A 17,894-nucleotide genomic window follows, 5' to 3' on the forward strand; every position below is an offset into this window, starting at 1 on the left:
ATGTGCAGTCATGTAATTCACCCGCTATCAGAAGAGAAAAAGATTCTGAAGTCAGAAAATTTTTTCTCTTTTTCAAATTTTTATTTAAATTCCAGTTAACATACAGTGCAATATTAGTCTCAGATGTAGAATTTAGGATTCATCACTTAACATACAAAACCTAGTGCACATCACAAGTGCCCTCCTTAATATCCATCACCCCCCCCACCTGAAGTCAGAAAATTTTTAAAAACAAAGAACTTTTTCCTTGCTAGGTGATCTGTTTATTTGGTTTGTTTCTTTTTCTCCTAGTTGGGAGGATACTTGGTTAACAAGAAATAGAATCCTTTCCTTTCTTCTTCTGTGCCCCAGCTGCTATTCTTTATTCCACTTTGACTACTTCTACACTATTGCCAAACATGTCAAGAGCCATTAAACATGTCTGGAGAGCCATTAAAGAAGGATCCCCAGCAAAGGACTGTCGTGGCTTTATTTCCTGTCAGTTATGTTGTATGACTTTCACTTTTTCTTTCTTTCTTTCTTTCTTTCTTTCTTTCTTTCTTTCTTTCTTTCTTTCTTTCTTTCTTTCTTTCTTTCTCTCCTTCTTTCTTTTTTCCTTCTTTCCTTCCTTCTTTCTTTTTTTTTACATAGAAAATACATTCATGATTTAAAAATAAAAATAAAATGAATACATGAAATAAAAAGCCATACAGAATACATACATACAGCTGAACAAAATTCTGTTTCAAGGTAGCTCCAAGCCTGCCTCTACTCATGGTAGATGAGTAAAGGTTACCAGCCCAACTGAAAAAAATGTATGGACAGGAAGTTATCATTGAAATTGAATGGTGGCAGGCATGTTCAAGGAGTATTGCTGGGATTTGGTCCCTTTATGAATTTGGCATAGATGAATCTGTGGAGATGGGTGCTAGTGGCCAATAGACAACAATATTGGAATGGTGGTAATTGGATAAAATAGTATCATGTTAAAAGCCTTGAATAAGGATAACTGATGGTTATGTTCAGCAGAGACATCAATTGCTTACATATGTCCACTTTCTGGAGGGTCTGTTTGACAATGGTGTAAAACTCAGTCACATACATTCTTTGTATTAATCTTTTTTCTTCTGTTAAAAAAAAATACCCTAAAAAATAACTATGCCTCTATTCACCTTGTCCGCACTCCACTCTCTATATAGTAAAATCATTTTTATTACTTTTTGTGTATTCTTATAGTGTTTCTTTATAAGTGTTTAAGTATAGTGTATAAGTATAGTGTTTCTATATAAGTGAATATATGTACTTATTTCCCCCCTTTCTTACATAAAAGCATATTATATTCACTGTTCTGTGCCTTGCTTTTTAAATTAACAATATACTCTGGGGATCTTTCCATATCAGTACACAGAGAGCGCGCCTCATTTTGTGTTTGTTTTTGTTTACAGCTGCATAGAGATATACCAGAGTTTATTTAACCAATCTTCTTTGGATAGACATTTGGGTTGTTTCTAAACAATGTTTAGAACAGTAATGTTTTACTATTAAAAACAGTGCTTGCGGCACCTGGGTGGTTCAGTCGTTAAGCATCTACTTCAGCTCAGGTCATGTTCCCCGGGTCCTGGGATCGAGCCCCACATCGGGCTCCGTGCTCGGTGAGAGGCCTGCTTCTCCCTCTCCCACTCCTCCTGCTTGTGTTCCTGCTCTCACTATCTCTCTGTCAAATAAATAAATAAAATCTTTTAAAAAAATTAAAATTAAAAAAAAAACAGTGCTTAATGAATAATCAAACACATAGATACATGTACATATATATCCGTGGAATACATTCCCAGATATAAGATTGCTGAATCAAAGGATAAATGCATTTATAATAATGATGAAATTGACAAATTATCTTCTATAGAAGTTGTACCATTTTGCATTTCTACCAGCAAGATAAGAATGTCAGAAGAGGGCTTTTCTGATTGAGTTCCTACTATTAAAAAATTACACTTTATGATATTTTACAATATAGGTCAGCAAAAAAGGGAAAGAAACAAAAATAAGTGAGACGTGTTAGAAACAGAATGGTATTTTAATGTTTCAAAAACAAAGTATCAGACTCTTTACTATATCTAACTTCTGTGTTTATGTATTTGTTTTAACAGCATAGTTGTTGCCCAAATCTTTTGGTACAGAATGTTTTTGTAGAAACACGTGACAGGAATTTTCCACTGGTGGCGTTCTTCACCAACAGGTTTGAAATTTCTTTTATGTGATTTAATTTTGAGATTGTGAAAAATAACAATAGAAAAATATTTTTAAAATATGTGTGATTAAAAAAAAATATGTGTGATAGCCCCTAATATCTGCTACCCTAGAATATTCATTTATCCCAAACTGTTCCTAGTCAATAAAATTTTAAACAGCTAAAATTTCAGTCCTTATTTCCTGTGAGAATTCCTGAAAGGACTAAGGATGGTAGTTCTGACCCAGTTCAGTTCAGAGAAGAAATGATGTAGAATGCCACATCTCCTGTAAGTCAGAACTGCCTCCAGCTATCACACTACAGGCCTCATACCACAGATGTCATCACATCGCTGGGTTCCACTGTTTGCAAAACACTTCCTTTCTCCTGGATATTGACAAGTTTCTTACTTAGGATTTTGGTAGATTTGAAATAAAACTCAAATGATTATTCTTAATAAAAGAGCATTCCTAACTGGGGGGTGTTAGAATAAACCAGATTTTTGAAGATTTGTAGTGATGTTAATAAACTGATATAATCAAGTTTGGTTCATTTGGTAGTTACTCAGAGTAATTTATGTTTGCTTTTTAATTTCTACTTTCTAGGTATGTGAAAGCAAGAACAGAACTAACATGGGATTATGGGTATGAAGCTGGGACTATGCCTGAGAAAGAAATCCTCTGCCAATGTGGGGTTAATAAGTGTAGGAAGAAAATATTATAAATCTTTAGCTAATGCCTATTGATGAGATTAGCTTATCGTGCTGCAATTAGAGCCATGCAGGAGAACCTTCAACCTAGGAATTAACCTAGGCTGTGATCCATCAAGAGAATTCTTCTCAGTTTACCCTTGTCAGGGAATTCGTTTGTATGACTTAGAAATGCTAGGAACAAAATAAGGACATTTTCATATGCATAGGCTATCTCTTTATTCTTTCTGCTGTTCAACTTTACACAAGTGGGATGAAGTGTATATTTTATATGACATACCATTATACAGTTTGTAACTTATTTGTAAATTATATATTAAGAGAAACAAATGTTACAATAGAATTCAATTGTTCTTATTTACTTTTGTGATTATTATCTTTGAGTTCATGCCCCCAAAGGGCCAAATTTCACATCTTTACCTACAAAATTTATGCTTAATTCTTGGCAAATAATTTACCATTATGAGCCATAGGTGGGCAACACAGCCTGAAGAATATGTAAGAACTAACTTTACACATATTACTTCCAAGTATTTTAACACTAGTTGGAGAAGCTCTGGCTGCATGCAACTCTGTCTCATCAAACCATTTGACTGCTAAGAGGGAGAAGCTCTCCTATTGGGAGGCTTTTGGCAAATTCTTTGAGATGGAACTTCTTTTCCACAGATTCTCCTTACTACTCCAGCAAACATAGACAAGAAAAGAGGGAATAAAAACCCAGAGGAATTAGAATATTTTTGTTCTAGGTAGAGGAGAGCCATAAGAAAACTTAGAAACTAGTCAGACTTGGCTTATTTAGGCCCTCCAGAAGGGATTGTGCTGGGCAAGAATTTCACTTAATAAAACAAAACAAAGCAATTCCACTGAGTTTGTAAAGTCTGGAACAGCTTCTTGGATTCTCCTGGGTATGATGTGCAGATTGCGTTTGTGGAGAGAAAGGGAGTAATACTCTGCTATAGGTTACCCAGCCCTGATCATGGAGTGGAAAAGGGACTAGGAATCTCCAGGTGTCAAAACTAATTTTATCCATAACAAAGTTTTACATTTGGCTGCCAGGAACTTCCCCCTTGGAACCAGAAGAGGAATACTAGCTCAAAAAGAAGTATTTAATTAAAAGTAGTTCTGGCTTTTGAGAAGTTTTATGTCTTTTTTCTTTCTTTTTTTCTATACTCGATTCTGGGTTTAGTTTGGTTACTGTTCAAATAAAACTGTGTTCTAAGTTTGGACCCAATTTAATTGCTTAAAAATATTGAACTAGATGAAAATTTAACTTGAAATTGTTTTAGAGAAAGGGAAACCGATGAACTAGGAAAAGGAGCAAAAAGTTATAACCTAATAGCCTGTTAAGATGAGGAAAGTTAAGTCCACTTATTTGCAGTAAAGATGTAGAAATTTTAGGCAGTACACTGAAAGTGAAGATACTTGATAAGTATGGGAATTATTTTTGTACATAAATCCTGACATCTTGATCTGTTTCACAACTGTCACCCTCCATCAATGTCCTAGAGATTCCCTTTGTCTCTCTTATGTCAGATCTGTTTCCAGTTAAATTCCATTATTTCCCTTTTCCTTGGTTTTCTCCCACATATTGGTGAAGGACATCTTCCAGTTGTTTTTGAAAAGGAAAATTGAGAGGTAAATATTTTGAGACCTTGCATGTTTAAACATGTTATTTTACCCTTACACTTAACTTGGTTGCTATTTTTTCAGTGTATAGAATTCTTGAGTAACCTCCATACACAATTTTGAAGGCTTCTGCTAGCTTCCAGTGCTGCTGCTATGAAATCTGAAAATGGTCTCCTTTCTGTCTTCCATGGTGACTACTAAAGTCAGATGTCATTCTCTTCCTTATCTTTGTATATATGACCAGTTTTTATCTCTCTCGAAGCTGACAGAATTATCTTTGTCCAGTGTTCTGTTTCTGGTAAGGTCCATTTGCATCCTTCATCCTGGGTGTTTGGTGGGATCTTTCAATCTGAAATCTTTGTCCTTCAGGGAAATTATCTTGAACCATTTCTTTAGTGATTCTTCATGTGTTCATTCTTTCTTTCTTTATAGAACTCTTGTTATTCAGATATCAGACTTCCAGGATTGGCTCTCTAAATTTCTTTTCTTTTTTTTAGAGTTGTGATTTTTTTTTTTTTCAAGTTTACTTACTTAATCTCTACACCCAATGTGGGGCTCAAACTTACAACGCTGAGATCAAAAGTTGCATGCTGTTCCAACTGAGCCAGCCACGTGCCCCAAATTTTCTCTTTATTTTCAGCTATCTTTTTGCTGTACTTTCAGGGACATTTTCTCAATTTAAATCTTCCAATATGTCAGTTGTGCTTTATTTTTTCTGGTCTCATATTCTTCATTTCTAGAGCTCTCTTCTCTGGATTTCTTTAACAGCATCCTGTTTTGGGTTCATGTCTGTGGTGTCTTATCTCTTTGAAAATACCATGATGTGTACACACGCATTCATATCTATATTCTTCCTGCATATTTTGTGACTTCGAAGGTTTATTTCTTGTTTTCCCTGTATGTATCCTTTGGTCTTTGTTTTTCATGTTATAGGCTTTCCTCAGTTTGTGATCTTGGCAGTCTACACATAAGAGTAGAACATTATAAAAGGCTGAGATTGAAAGCTGAGAGTGGGAGATGGGTCTCTTCGAGTGTCACATCATAACCGAGCTGAGCTATCAGTCTCTAATTGTCTCTTTTAGGGCTTTGTTTGGCTGATTGAAGGGCAAAAACGGGGCTGCCAGAGTGTGTTCTTATTTCCCCTTTGCGCTCCATTCTTCTGTAATCCATTTCTATATTTGTCAAGACTATCCAAGCTATCTTTTTACATATTCTCTTTTCTACTATCCCCAGTTTGCCTCTCTTCCCTTTAAACCTCAAAATGCAAAAAATAATAATAATAAAACCTCAAAATGCAAGGTTTTCCTTTAATTCCTCAGCAAACCACCAACTATTATATGCTTCTTTTCCAAAACTTTTTTTTTAATCTGTAATTATATGCATTTGTGTTCTCTACATGTATATTTTGTTACATGCACTGAAAACCTCGTCTTGTATGGTGCTGTGTACCCCATGGGTGCTAAATAAAGATTTGCGACTCGCAACTGGAATTACAGTTGGTTAATTCTGCCTACGTTTATGACATACCTATTTAGGCCAAATTTGGTGTTATACAATTTTTAGAAGAAACGAGTAATCCCTCAGAAGAGCAATCACTTCTCCAGCTGATCCCAGGGGTTTGGGCCACCTTTCCTCCCCGTCTGGAGAGGAAAAGTGGGGATCGCCTGCAAATTAAAAAAAATCAGACTCAGATCTGTAGAAGATGCGAGCTCCTATTTGAATGAAAACTCCGTCTGCAAACCTTACATGTCTCTTGCTCAGAACTTCCCCTAAGCAGGGGAAATCGGTCATCGTAGCTTTTACGAAAACGAAACTGTAGCTGCCCGTGAACTTCCGGGAGTGCAGGCGCTGCGCGCAGCCACCGAGCACCCGCCGAGGTTGCAGCCATGGACCAAGTGTCGTCTTCCATGGCCAAGTCAGCCCACGGAGCCAGCCGGCCCGAGGCCCAGGACGCCCAGCACCAGCTCCCCCACCCCACCGGTGAGTACCGCCCGAGCGCATCGCGCGCGTGCGCTGTGGCAGGGGTGCAGTGTCCTGGCAACCGCAGGGCGGGTCCCGGGCCTGCTCGCTGGCTGCTGCCCTCCACCCCCACCCGCCTTCTGAGCCCCTGAGGCAGCGCTGGCGAGCGGGCGGGGTTAGTCTGCGTTCACCTCCCGCGGCCCTGGGGGCAATTCCACGGGGGCTCTGCTCCCAGACCGCTACCTAGAGCTTCGCGTGCGATGGTGTGTCTTCCGCTTACCTCTCCCACTGCTGATGGACCGCCCGTGGCTACTGTCCTACACCACTGGGAATAGAGGCATCAAGGGAAGTCGACATCAACTCGGGTGGGTTTACTCTCCGCGTGCAGTCCACCCACTCCTAAGACTGTTGCCAGAGAAATGGCATGGGAGAAGTAGGAAGGGAGGTGGACCCCTTCCTGAAAAGAAGTGGGTGTCAGGAAGCAGTTGGCAAAGTTCTCGTAGAGAATGTGACTCTTAGGGAACCATCCACTCCTTTCCATTTAGTAGTTCAAATCCTCAACGGCCCTCTCTGTGAATAAGGCAACAGTCTTGTGAGTCTGCACCTTCCCTTCACTCAAATAGGTGTAGAGCTCCCTACTGTGTGGCAGGCTCAGGACTAGATACTGGGGATACAGAGATGAGTCAGGAAGACCCCGCCTTAGAGAATTGAAAAGGCAGCTTGCATATACCTGGTAAGAACCACAAAGGCTCAACTGAGGGGTTCCTAACTCAGCCTGGTGTTTAGGGAAAGTTTTATGGAGGCAAAGATGCCCTAAGTTTTAAAGGACAAGAGTCAACCAGAGGTAGAAAGGGTGGAAGGGTGTTGGCATACAGAGGTGATGAGACAAAAAGGCACCAGCCACAAAATGTCAGTTGGCAACCACAAGTCAAGCAGTTGCATGTTTTCATTCAGCTAGTGTTATCTATGGAATGTTATTGGAGATGAGGTTCTATCCTGACCTTTTCCCCAAACTCCAGACTGGTATAACCAACTCCATAAATGCCTAGAATGATCTCAAACTGAATATGTCCCAAAGAGAATTCTCATTTCCCTGCATATACCCACACGTTCCAAACCTGTTCAACCACCAGCCTTCCCCCTTCCATTCATCCAGTTGCTCAGGCCAATACCTTTAGCACTGCCCTCAGTGCCTCTCTTTCTTCTTCACTTCCCATCTAATGCAGTCAGACCAATCAGTTCTGTTTTTAGAATATATCTTGAGCCTGACCACTTCTCACCTGCACTACCATGCAATGCACCATCATCTCCTGCCTAGAGTATTAGTTTGGCTCCTACTCTAACGTCTCATACAGACAAGCCTGCACAGCAGCCAAAATGATCTTAAAAAACAAAAAGCAAATGTGATTCTCCTACTCAGAGCCCTTCAATAGTCTCTCATTACCTTCAGAATAATTTCTTTACTGTGGCCTACAGTGCACCCTGTGTCCTGATCTGATCCTGTCCCTGCCCATCTGGATGACTCTGCTGCCCCTCACTGCCTTGTGGGTCAGCCAAGCCCCCAAACCTGTCCCTGCCTCGGGGTCTTTCTTTTTGCCTCCCATTTCTCACTTCCCCACCATAATTCAAGTCTCTCTCAAATGTATCCTCCACAGCTTTGCGTGCCCATCCTATTTAAGAGAGCACCCCACCACCCTCATGACTCTCTACCTCCTTTCCCTGCTCTAATTTTTTTCATAGCACTTACTGCTAGCAGGAGAAATACTTGTCTGTTTCTACTACTAGAATGTAAGTTCCTTAAAAGGTGAAACTCTCATCCCATTCTCTGTTTTATTTGTCGTGCCTAAAACAGTGCATAATAGGTTCTTACTAAGAATTTGTTGAAGGGATGGATGGGCTGGTATGTACCACTAAGGAGCTTGGCTTCTATTCTCTTGGTGATGGAGAAGGTCTTTCACAGGAGGGAAACCAGCCCAATCTGAACTAAAATCTTCTGTTCTGAATTCTGTATATCTGAGAGTTGGGCAGGTACATCCTATGGGACTGTCAGCTGTGCCTAGGGAAATGAAGTCCCATAGTACAAACATGTCTGCTGAGGATCATCCCTGTGTGTGACTGTAAGTTAGGTAATTCTAAAGAAGTCCACTGAACGTCCTACTCCTTGGCTATCCACCACTCCTCTCCTGCAACACACACATCCTTATCCCTGTTTATACATTCTAAAGCTGTCCCCAGTAATGTTCTCTGGCTCTCCCAAATACATACTCACACACTTCTCCCAAAGTTATATCCAGTCACAACATCCAGGGACAATCTGATGAAGCCATTTATTTTCCAAGTTCATTACCAAGCCTCTAGGTTATGTCTACTACTCTTCTGTTTTGGTCTTTATCCATTTCAGGTGTGCAGTCACTGGACTCAGTGAAAGAACTGACTTCTCCCACTTATCTGATATCTAATGGAAGAACTAAAATAGTAAGCTGCAATAAAAATTAAGTTGAGCAAAGAAGAAAAGAGAAATTTCCAAGCCAGCATCATAAATTGATTGCCAGTCCAGAACATAAATCATACCCTATCAGAAGGGGATTGTAAATGGAATTATAGGATTAGTGACTCTCATTCCATCATCCACTCATTTAATGGTGAAATGTATTTCTTGGCTATCCTATCTGGCTACTCCAGATTCTGTCCTCTGACTGGATTGCCCTTGTCTCGTGGGCTTTAGGACCATATCTGGGAAGAGGAACATTTGGAAGATACCCCTGATACCTCTGCAGAGGCTGTGGCCTTAGCAATCCCTTACCTGGTGGAGGTGGACCTGGAGAGACCCAAGATTCACTGTGTTGGTTGAGTTAGTCATAGTTCATGTGTTCCTGGGCTGTCATTTTTCTGCAGCTTCATTCTGTAGAACTTTTCTTGGCTACCAGTTTCATTTTTTGAGAATTCTTGTTAGATCAGTCTCTGTGAGTCCTTAGGTCTACTGGACACAGTAGAAGGACCATGGGGAGCCCTGCTGTTCTTCATTACTTTTGGTGTCAGCTGCTGATAGAGACCAATGGACTCTTCCCTAAAATGTTCCAGCCCCCATAATACACCTGTCCTTCACTGTCTGAATCTATACAGTTCCTGAATTCTGAAGGTGAGGAATATCAGTTATCCAAATGTATATGGTCCAGGAGTTTCAGATGATGAGTAGCAAGAGTTCAGATAAGTGGGGGACGTCTGTCTATGTAAAAGCCTCTAATGTGATTCCCCCAACTGCAGAGAGTTCTGTGCATCCTCCAGTCTGGAAGAATGAGTAAGTTAGAAGAGCCAAGACCTTTTAGGAAACTATGATGAGGAGATGTTTTACCAAGGAAAAGCCATTAAGGGGAGCCTGTGTGTCTCACTTTGGGTTTCTGTCCATCAGCAGGGGAAAAAACACTCTAGGTCAGAAGGCAGCAGTGTTGCTACCACCACCTTATTCCCAGGTGCCAAAACCCTAGAAGCCTGTGGACTTGGGAGTGCAACTCAGAAGGGCAGAGTCCCCAGAACAAACACAGGGGGCCATACTCAGGTATCTGCAGCCTGACAGCTCAGCCAGATACAGTATACCTGTCTGAACACCCTGCTTTTGCACAAGGAAAGGGTAACACCGTGCAAAAATGTCTAGCTCTTATACAACAAGAAGCATTGCATGCCTATCAAATGTTATCATATTATTTTATTAGGGATTTTTATTCCATCCTCTTGTCTGGTGCTTTTTTTTTTTTTTTTTTTTTGCCTATGCTTTACAAATTTTCATGTCCAGTTTGTGTGTTCTTTAAAATAAGAATACAGTATTTTATCAAAATAGATTTTGGCCCTGAGGTGAATAAAATATTGGGATTTTTTTCCCATTTTCATCTAGGATGGGGTATTATGTTGTCAAATATTAATATATATTCTAAAGCTTTGAAAATTATAAAGTGTGGTATTGGGGGAGGAAGTGATCAATGGAACAAAATAGATGTACAAAAACAAACCCAAACATATGTAATAATTAAGTATATGAAAAGGAGATTTAAATCTATGGCTAACCACTATGAAAATAAGTTAGATCCTCATCACATACTTTATAATAAAATAAATTTCACATTAATATTTAATATAAAAAATAACATTTTAGAAGAAAATAGAGGTGTTTTCTAAGTTATGTCTCCTTCACCCAAGAGTAGAAACCATAAAATGAAAGATTGATATTTCATCAAATAAAACATTTAAACATTCTGTATATCATAGAACATTATAAATAAAGTTAAAAGACCTCTATATAACTAATAAAGGGTCATCCTGAATACATAATAAGCTCCTAAATCAAGAAGAAAATAGTGAATAACCTAATAGAAAATGGGCTGAGGACATTAGTGCCAGAGAAGAAATGCAAATGCCACCTTATGGTATGTTAAATTCATAATTATAGATTATGTTCTACTTCTCTCTGCACTTTGTTGTCCTTTCTTTTGATGTAGTCATCTACTCTTGTGTCCTATTTTATCTTTATAATATGGTTTTAAATCAGGTAGGCAGATACCCAAGTATTTTTTTTTCAAAGTTTTCTTCACAGTCCATATCCATTTATTCCTCCAAATAATCTCCCCCCGCCCAAGTTCTTTAACCTTCTTGGGATTTAAACTGAAATGATATTAAACCTAAAACTTGTTTGGGGAAGAACTGACAGTATTATAATGTTCAGTCTTCCTACTCAGGAGCATTGTATTTCTCTCCATGTATTGAAATCAAACTTGAAACAACTCCTTTCTTTCCCCCATAATTTGAATTATTTATTTAGACCAAGAAAAGCATACACATTGATTGTCTCTTTGACAGCTTTGTAATATCCTTTTTTACTCCACGCTGTTTTTATTTTTCATTTTTTATTGAAGTTTAGTTGATTAAAACAACTCTTTCATCATGTTTTCCCCTGCTCCAAAATCCTTCCTGATAGTCTTTCACCATCTGTTTCTCAAATTCTTTTCCAGCTCCCTCTGCACAGACTCTCCCCTTCAGCCTGGCTGGTTTTCTGCCTCCTAGTCAAACCTCTTGGCCTTTTCCCACATCGCTGCTTATGTCTTCAGCCCCTCCCAACCACCCTCCCCTTTCTCTCTGTCTCCAGGTTGTAGCAGCTCAAGGCCCATGTCCTTGACAACACTCACTCCCACAGGGAGCGCTTCCTCCCCCTGGATCCATAGCATGTATGGTATTTTCCACCCCGCAGTTATGTTACTTTATGGTATTTATTCTGTTATTTTGTTAGCTTCTTGTAGGCAACAGTTCTGTCTCCTATTTCTTTAGATCCTCTGCTGTGCTGTTCCCTACAGTAGCCACTCCCTACACATGGCTGTGGAGCACTTAAAAATGTGGTTTATTTCATAAGAAATAGCATGGAGGACATTAGGAGAAAGAAGGGAAAAACGAATGGGGGGAAATCAGAGGGGGAGACGAACCATGAGAGACTATGGACTCTGAGAAACAAACAGGGTTCTAGAGGGGAGGGGGTGGGAGGATGGGTTAGCCTGGTGATGGGTATTAAAGAGGACACGTACTGAATGGAGCACCGGGTGTTATACACAAACAATGAATCATGGAACACTATATCAAAAACTAATGATGTAATGTATGGTGACTAACATAATAAAATAAAATGTGGTTTATTCAGTTAAGACACACTATAGGTGCAAAGTGCACTGGGTTTCAAAGACTCCGTACTGAAGAATGAATTAATTTTTATGTTGATTAAATGGTGAAAGTATCTATTGTGGATATATTTGGCTGAATAAAGCATGTTCTTAAAATTAATTTCACCTGTTTCTTTTTGCTTTTTTTCATGAGGACCCTAGAAATTTTTCAGCTGTGGCTCACATTTGTGGCTCACATTACAGTTTCCGTTGGACAGCACTGGTCTAGAGTGCCCAGCAAAATTACTCTCCTACAGGAGGTGCTCCCAAATTGGTGCTGGTTTGAAATGAACGAAAAGAAGCAGCTGGCCTGTCTCATTTCATCTGAGGGTTTTTCTCTCAGTCTCTCCCTTTTTCGTGGTTGGTGGGGAGCAGAGGGACTACAAATTTGTATCCCTACTAGGCAGGACCCAAATCCAGGAATCAGAAATTAATTAATTTCTGAATCTGAGATAAATTCTTCTGCTCCAAGTGCAGATCTAATTTCAGAGACACCAAGAGATCTTATACTTTTGGATAACAAAAAACTTTTAGGAACCCTTTAAGTGGTTAAACTCATCTAAATTTAAAACTCTCACCATTAAATGGTAAAATAAATCTTTGCTTCAAAACTAAAAGTTGAAGATTAAAAGCAGAATTGTGTTCTAAGAAAACCAGATCAATAAGAGGATAAGCATTGGAAAGGGCAAACAAGTTGTTAAATGGACACTTATGGCTAAATTAATAGCAAACTAGTAAGTTAGAGAAGGTTACCCCTCACTGACATGCCCAGTGAGGTTGTAGGAACAGATGGCTTCTTTTTCCCTCTCTTTCCTTTTCTTCCTAGCTCTCCTTCTCTTAGGTTCCTCTCCTTTCTTCTATACATTTCTTTAAAAAAAAAGAAAATTGATTTCCTGCCTTTATGTATCTTTCTCTTCTAACTTATAATGCTAGATTAAAGTGCATTTAAATTAAAGCACCTTGCTCATTTACTTCTTTAATTCACTCAAAATTTATTTTTGAATATAGTATGACAGAGATCTAAAACTTTTTTTACAGACAGTTAACCAGAGCACTATTTCTTGAGCACATCATTGTTTTCTTGTTGATTTGTATTGACAATAATAATAATTATTGAGAGCTTAGTATTGCCAAGGCAGTGTTTTGAGAGCTTTGTATTTAAATTCCTGGTTGTGTTTCTTTCCCTTTTTTTTAAGTGTATTTATTTATTTAAGTAATCTCTATACCCAACATGGGGTTCAAACTCAGGACTCCCAGATCAAGAGTCTTGTGCTCTTGTGACTGAGCCAGCCAGGTGCTCCCTGGTTGTGTTTCTTGAATAAAGTTCTCCTCATGTTTAGACATTTTACATAAATTCATTAATTCTTGTCCCTCCTTGTATTAAACCATTTAAGAAATACACAGTAAGTTGCTTTTCCACTTGGGTACCAATTTTTTTTTCCTCTCTGGGAGTTGAGAATCTCTCATATGAACAAGTGCCCTGCCTTCTACTTTAAGACTGGTGGAGGAATTACGGAGACCAAGAAGTTTCACTTTTCCATTTCTCATAAGGGATGTTACTTATAGGTGTCTTTCAGGTTGCAGAAAAGATGGAAAAAAGGACATGTGCACTCTGCCCCAAAGACATCGAGTATAATGTCCTATACTTTGCACAATCAGAGAATATAGCTGCTCATGAAAATTGTTTGGTAAGTTACTTGAAAACACATGAGTCCTTTTAGGGAAGGACATACCAAAATAGGTAAATGTACTTTGGAGACAGAATGACGAGTTGGCCATGATTTGGGCTTCTAAGTGGGGATTTGGGGAGCATATTTTTCTAACTTTTTAAACTGTTTCAGATCTTATGATTACATTTTAGCTTTATAACTGATCAAATACAATTATGATGAAGAAGCTTCTTGGAAGATATTGAGATATTTCAAATATAACCAATACCCATAGACATTGCATCCAGATTTGTAGAATCATACTATATTTGGTTTACTTTGACTTTCTTTTTTAAAGGAAATAAAACACAGATAGTTAAGGGCTCTCTAATTCTCTCTGTTCCCCTCCCACCATCCCTCGAGATATAATTGCCCTCACGGATTTGGTGTTTCTTATTATCTTGTGTTTTTGATTTTATGCTCCCACTGTGTGTATTTAAGAGCTTATAACAAGATATGATATTGTTTTACATGTTCTTGGACTTTGTAGAATTTCAATCAAATTCTGTGGCTATTGAGATTTATCCATGTGATAAATTTAACTCTTAAGTCCTTAATTTTAAATGCTATAGAATTCCATTTTGTGACCATCACTACTAAACTATTCTCGTGTGAATGAACTCTTAGGTTTTTCCACTTTTTTTCATGTAACTAACCAGCTGTCATGAACAGCTTTGTATAGGTCTCCTAATTCATGGGAGGATTTCTCGGGTGTAGCACACAGAGCTAAATTGCTGGGCACAGAGGGAGCGTTTTGCACCTCACTGTATGTGCCACATTGCTCTCCAAAAGGATTGCACCAAGTTTGACTTTCACATTGTTTCAGAATTCGTTCCTCTTTTTCCTTGCCACATGTGATATTATGAAATTTTAATTTTTTCCTCTCTGATGGATGTGAAACGGTGTCTTGTTTGCATTCCTAGATTATTAGTGCGATTGTGCCTCATTTGGCTGGGCTTATGCACAGTTCTGTTTCTCACTTCTGTGACTTGTGTTCATCGACTGCGTTTTGTCTTTAAGATATTGATTTTCCTTACATGTATTTATATATGTATATAAATAGATTCTATGCTTTATTATATATGTTGGCTTTTAACTTGTGGTGTTTCCTGTCAGAGGTTTATAATGTAGTTAAATTCATCGTTACTTTCCTTTATAATTTGTAGGATTTTTCCCCTAAGAAGTTCTTTCCTTTACTAAGGTTCTATCTTTTTTCCCCCAAATTTTAAAATTTGGCTTTTCTCATTTAGTTTCTTAATCCAACCAGAATTTATTTGGACTACTCTATAAAGTAGGCATCTCCTTTTTTTTTTTTATATGGTTAACCACTTTTCCCAGCATTATTTATTGACTAATCTGTTCTTTTCTCATTGATTTGTAGTGATAATGATAACTATAATTATTATTCAGTATTCACCAGGTGTAAGGTATTGTTCTGGGAGCTTAAGCTGTATTAAACTATTAATCCTTACGACAACCCTAAAAGGTAGGTATCATTATTATGCCCAAACTAAAGATGAAACAACTGAGGTACAGAGAAGTACTTGCCCAAGGTCACACAGCTGTAAGTGCCTGAGCCAGGATTCTTACCCAAGCTGCTTACTTCTAGAACCCTCACTCTTCCAGTGTGCTAACAATATAATATTTGTGCACAGATCTGTTTCTGGCTCTATTCTGTTCCATTGGTCACTTTGTCTCTCCCTGAGCTGGTACAACATTGTCTTAATTACTATGATTTTATGATAAGCCATGGCTATTTTTCGGTGCTTTGAATTTTGGGATTAGCTTACAAGGTTTTATACAAATTCCTAGTGGAATTTTAACTGGAATCCCATTGAATTTATAGATAAATTTGGGAAAAAATGATATGAGTATTTCTGTCCATTAACAGAGTCTGTCTTCAGTGATTCATGTCTTCTTTTATGAATTTCAGAAGTGTTCAATAATTTTTTTCCTGTAGAGGTGTAAAACTTTGGGTTAAGCTATTTCCTGGGTCTTTTTTTTTTTTTATTACCTTTTCCTAATACCTTAAAAAAAATAACTGAAATATGGTTGACACACAATGTTACATGTTTCAGGTGTAAACATATTGAGTAATTCTACTCTGTACATCATGCTGTGCTCACCGCAGTCTGTCTCCATGTAATGCTGTTCCAGTACCATTGGGCTATATTCCCGATGATGTGCCTTTCATCCCTGTGACTTACTCATTCCATGACGGGAAGCCTATACCCCCCATTTCCTTTCACCCTTTTTGCCCTTGCCCTCCCACCCTCCTCTCTGACAACCACCAGTTTATTTTCTGTTTATGGGTCTGTTTCTGCTTTTTTTGTTTGTTCACTTATTTTTAGTTTCCATATATAAGTGAAATCATATGGTACTTGTCTTTCTCTGACATTTCACATAGCATGATACCCTCCAGGTCCATCCATGTTGTTGCACATGGCAAGATACCATTCTTTTTTATGACTGAGTAATATTCCTGTGTGTGTCTGTCTGTCTGTCTGTCTGTACACCACATCTTCTGTATCCGTTCATCTACCAATGGATGCTTAGGTTGCTTCCATATCTTGGCTCTTATAAATAATGCTGCAATAAACATAGGGGTGAGCATATCTTTTTGAATCAGTGTTTTCATTTTCTTTGGGTAAATACCCAGTAGTGGAATTACTAGATCATATGGTATTTCTATTTTTAGTTGTTTAAGGAAACTTCATACTGTTTTCCATAGTGGCTCCGTAATTTACATTCCCACCAACAGTACACGAGAGTTCCTTTTTCTCCAAATCCTCACCAACACTTGTTATTTCTTGTCTTTTGGACACTAGCCATTCTCACAAGTGTGAGGTGATATCTCATTGTGGTTATTTTTTTTTAAAGATTTTATTTATTTATTTGACAGAGACACAGTGAGAGAGGGAACACGAGCAGGGGGAGTGGGAGAGGGAGAAGCAGGCTTCCCGCTGAGCAGGGAGCCTGATGCGGTGCTCAATCCCAGGACCCTGGGACCATGACCTGAGCCAAAGACAGACGCTTAATGACTGAGCCACCCAGGCACCCCCTCATTGTGGTTTTGATTTACTTTTCCCTAATGTTGAGTGATATTGAGAATCTTTTCATGTCTGTTGGCCATCTGTACATCTTCTTTAGAAAAATGTTATTTCCGGTCTTCTGCCCACTTTTAATCAGATCATTTGGTTTTTTATTGTTGAGTCATAGTTCTTTATTTGGGATATTAACTCCTTATCAGAGATGTCATTTGCAAATATCTTGTCCCATTTAGTAGGTTGCCTTTTCATTTTGTTGATGGTTTCCTTTGCTATGCAAAAGCTTTTTATTTTGGTGTGGTCCCAATAGTTTATTTTTGCTTTTATTTCCCTTAAGGAGACAGATCTAGAAAAATGTTGTTATGGCTGATATCTAAGAGATTACTGCCTATGTTTTCTTCTGGAAATTTATGGCTTCAGGTCTCACATTTAGGTCTTTAATCCATTTTGAGTTCATTTTTGTATATGGTATAAGAAAGTGGTCCAGTTTCATCCTTTTGCATGTGTGTGTCCAGTTTTCCCAGCACCATTTATTGAAGAGACTGTCTTTTCCCCATTGTTTATTCTTGTCTCCTTTGTTGAAGATTAGTTGGCCATAAAATCATGGGTTTATTTCAGGGGGTTCTGTTCTGTTGATCTATTTTTATGCTGTACCAGATTGTTTTGATTATTATAGCTTTGTAGTATATCTTTAAATCAGAGATTGTGCTACTTCCAGTTTTTTTGTTCTTTCTCAAAGATTGCTTTTGCTATTTGGGGTCTTTTATGGTCCCATACAAATTTCAGCTTTATTTGTTCTAGTTCTGTGAAGAATGCTATTGGTATTTTGGTAGAGATTGCATTGAATCTGTAGGTTGCTTTGTGATTGCATTGTGTAATGTTGATCTTCAATTCAGAGATAGATTGGATTCGGGTAACACATGGAAACTTGAGCCAACCTAA

At 38.3% G+C, this 17,894-nt stretch overlaps 1 protein-coding gene and 1 long non-coding RNA gene across 9 annotated transcripts in view; one reads left to right on the forward strand and one right to left on the reverse strand.

The window, feature by feature from the left end:
• The window catches only part of SETDB2 (SET domain bifurcated histone lysine methyltransferase 2), an 84,991-nt gene that overhangs the window by 49,495 nt on the left and 17,602 nt on the right, over nucleotides 1-17,894 (forward strand). For 3 of the 8 annotated variants that reach the window (XM_064586124.1, XM_064586123.1, XM_064586125.1), the window contains 2 exons: nucleotides 2,127-2,215; nucleotides 2,812-6,018. In XM_064586124.1, the coding sequence (XP_064442194.1) occupies nucleotides 2,127-2,215; nucleotides 2,812-2,929 (207 nt within the window). In that variant the 3' untranslated portion in view covers nucleotides 2,930-6,018. Of the gene's footprint in view, nucleotides 1-2,126; nucleotides 2,216-2,811; nucleotides 6,019-6,076; nucleotides 6,210-6,229; nucleotides 6,522-6,586; nucleotides 6,866-13,762; nucleotides 13,885-17,894 lie in introns of those variants that run through there. The other 5 variants (XM_064586126.1, XM_064586127.1, XM_064586129.1 and 2 more) reach the window with 5 other exon arrangements.
• On the reverse strand, nucleotides 70-7,025 carry LOC135363838 (uncharacterized). Its single transcript, XR_010410011.1, has 3 exons — nucleotides 6,781-7,025; nucleotides 6,069-6,205; nucleotides 70-1,693 (listed from the first exon to the last, which is right to left on the reverse strand). It is a non-coding gene; the product is annotated as an uncharacterized LOC135363838 (long non-coding RNA).

Source organism: Mirounga angustirostris, unplaced genomic scaffold (genome assembly GCF_029215605.1).
Source record: "Mirounga angustirostris isolate CCGP_5_RB_7025 unplaced genomic scaffold, mMirAng1.0.hap1 SCAF_3, whole genome shotgun sequence".
NCBI lineage: Eukaryota > Metazoa > Chordata > Mammalia > Carnivora > Phocidae > Mirounga > Mirounga angustirostris.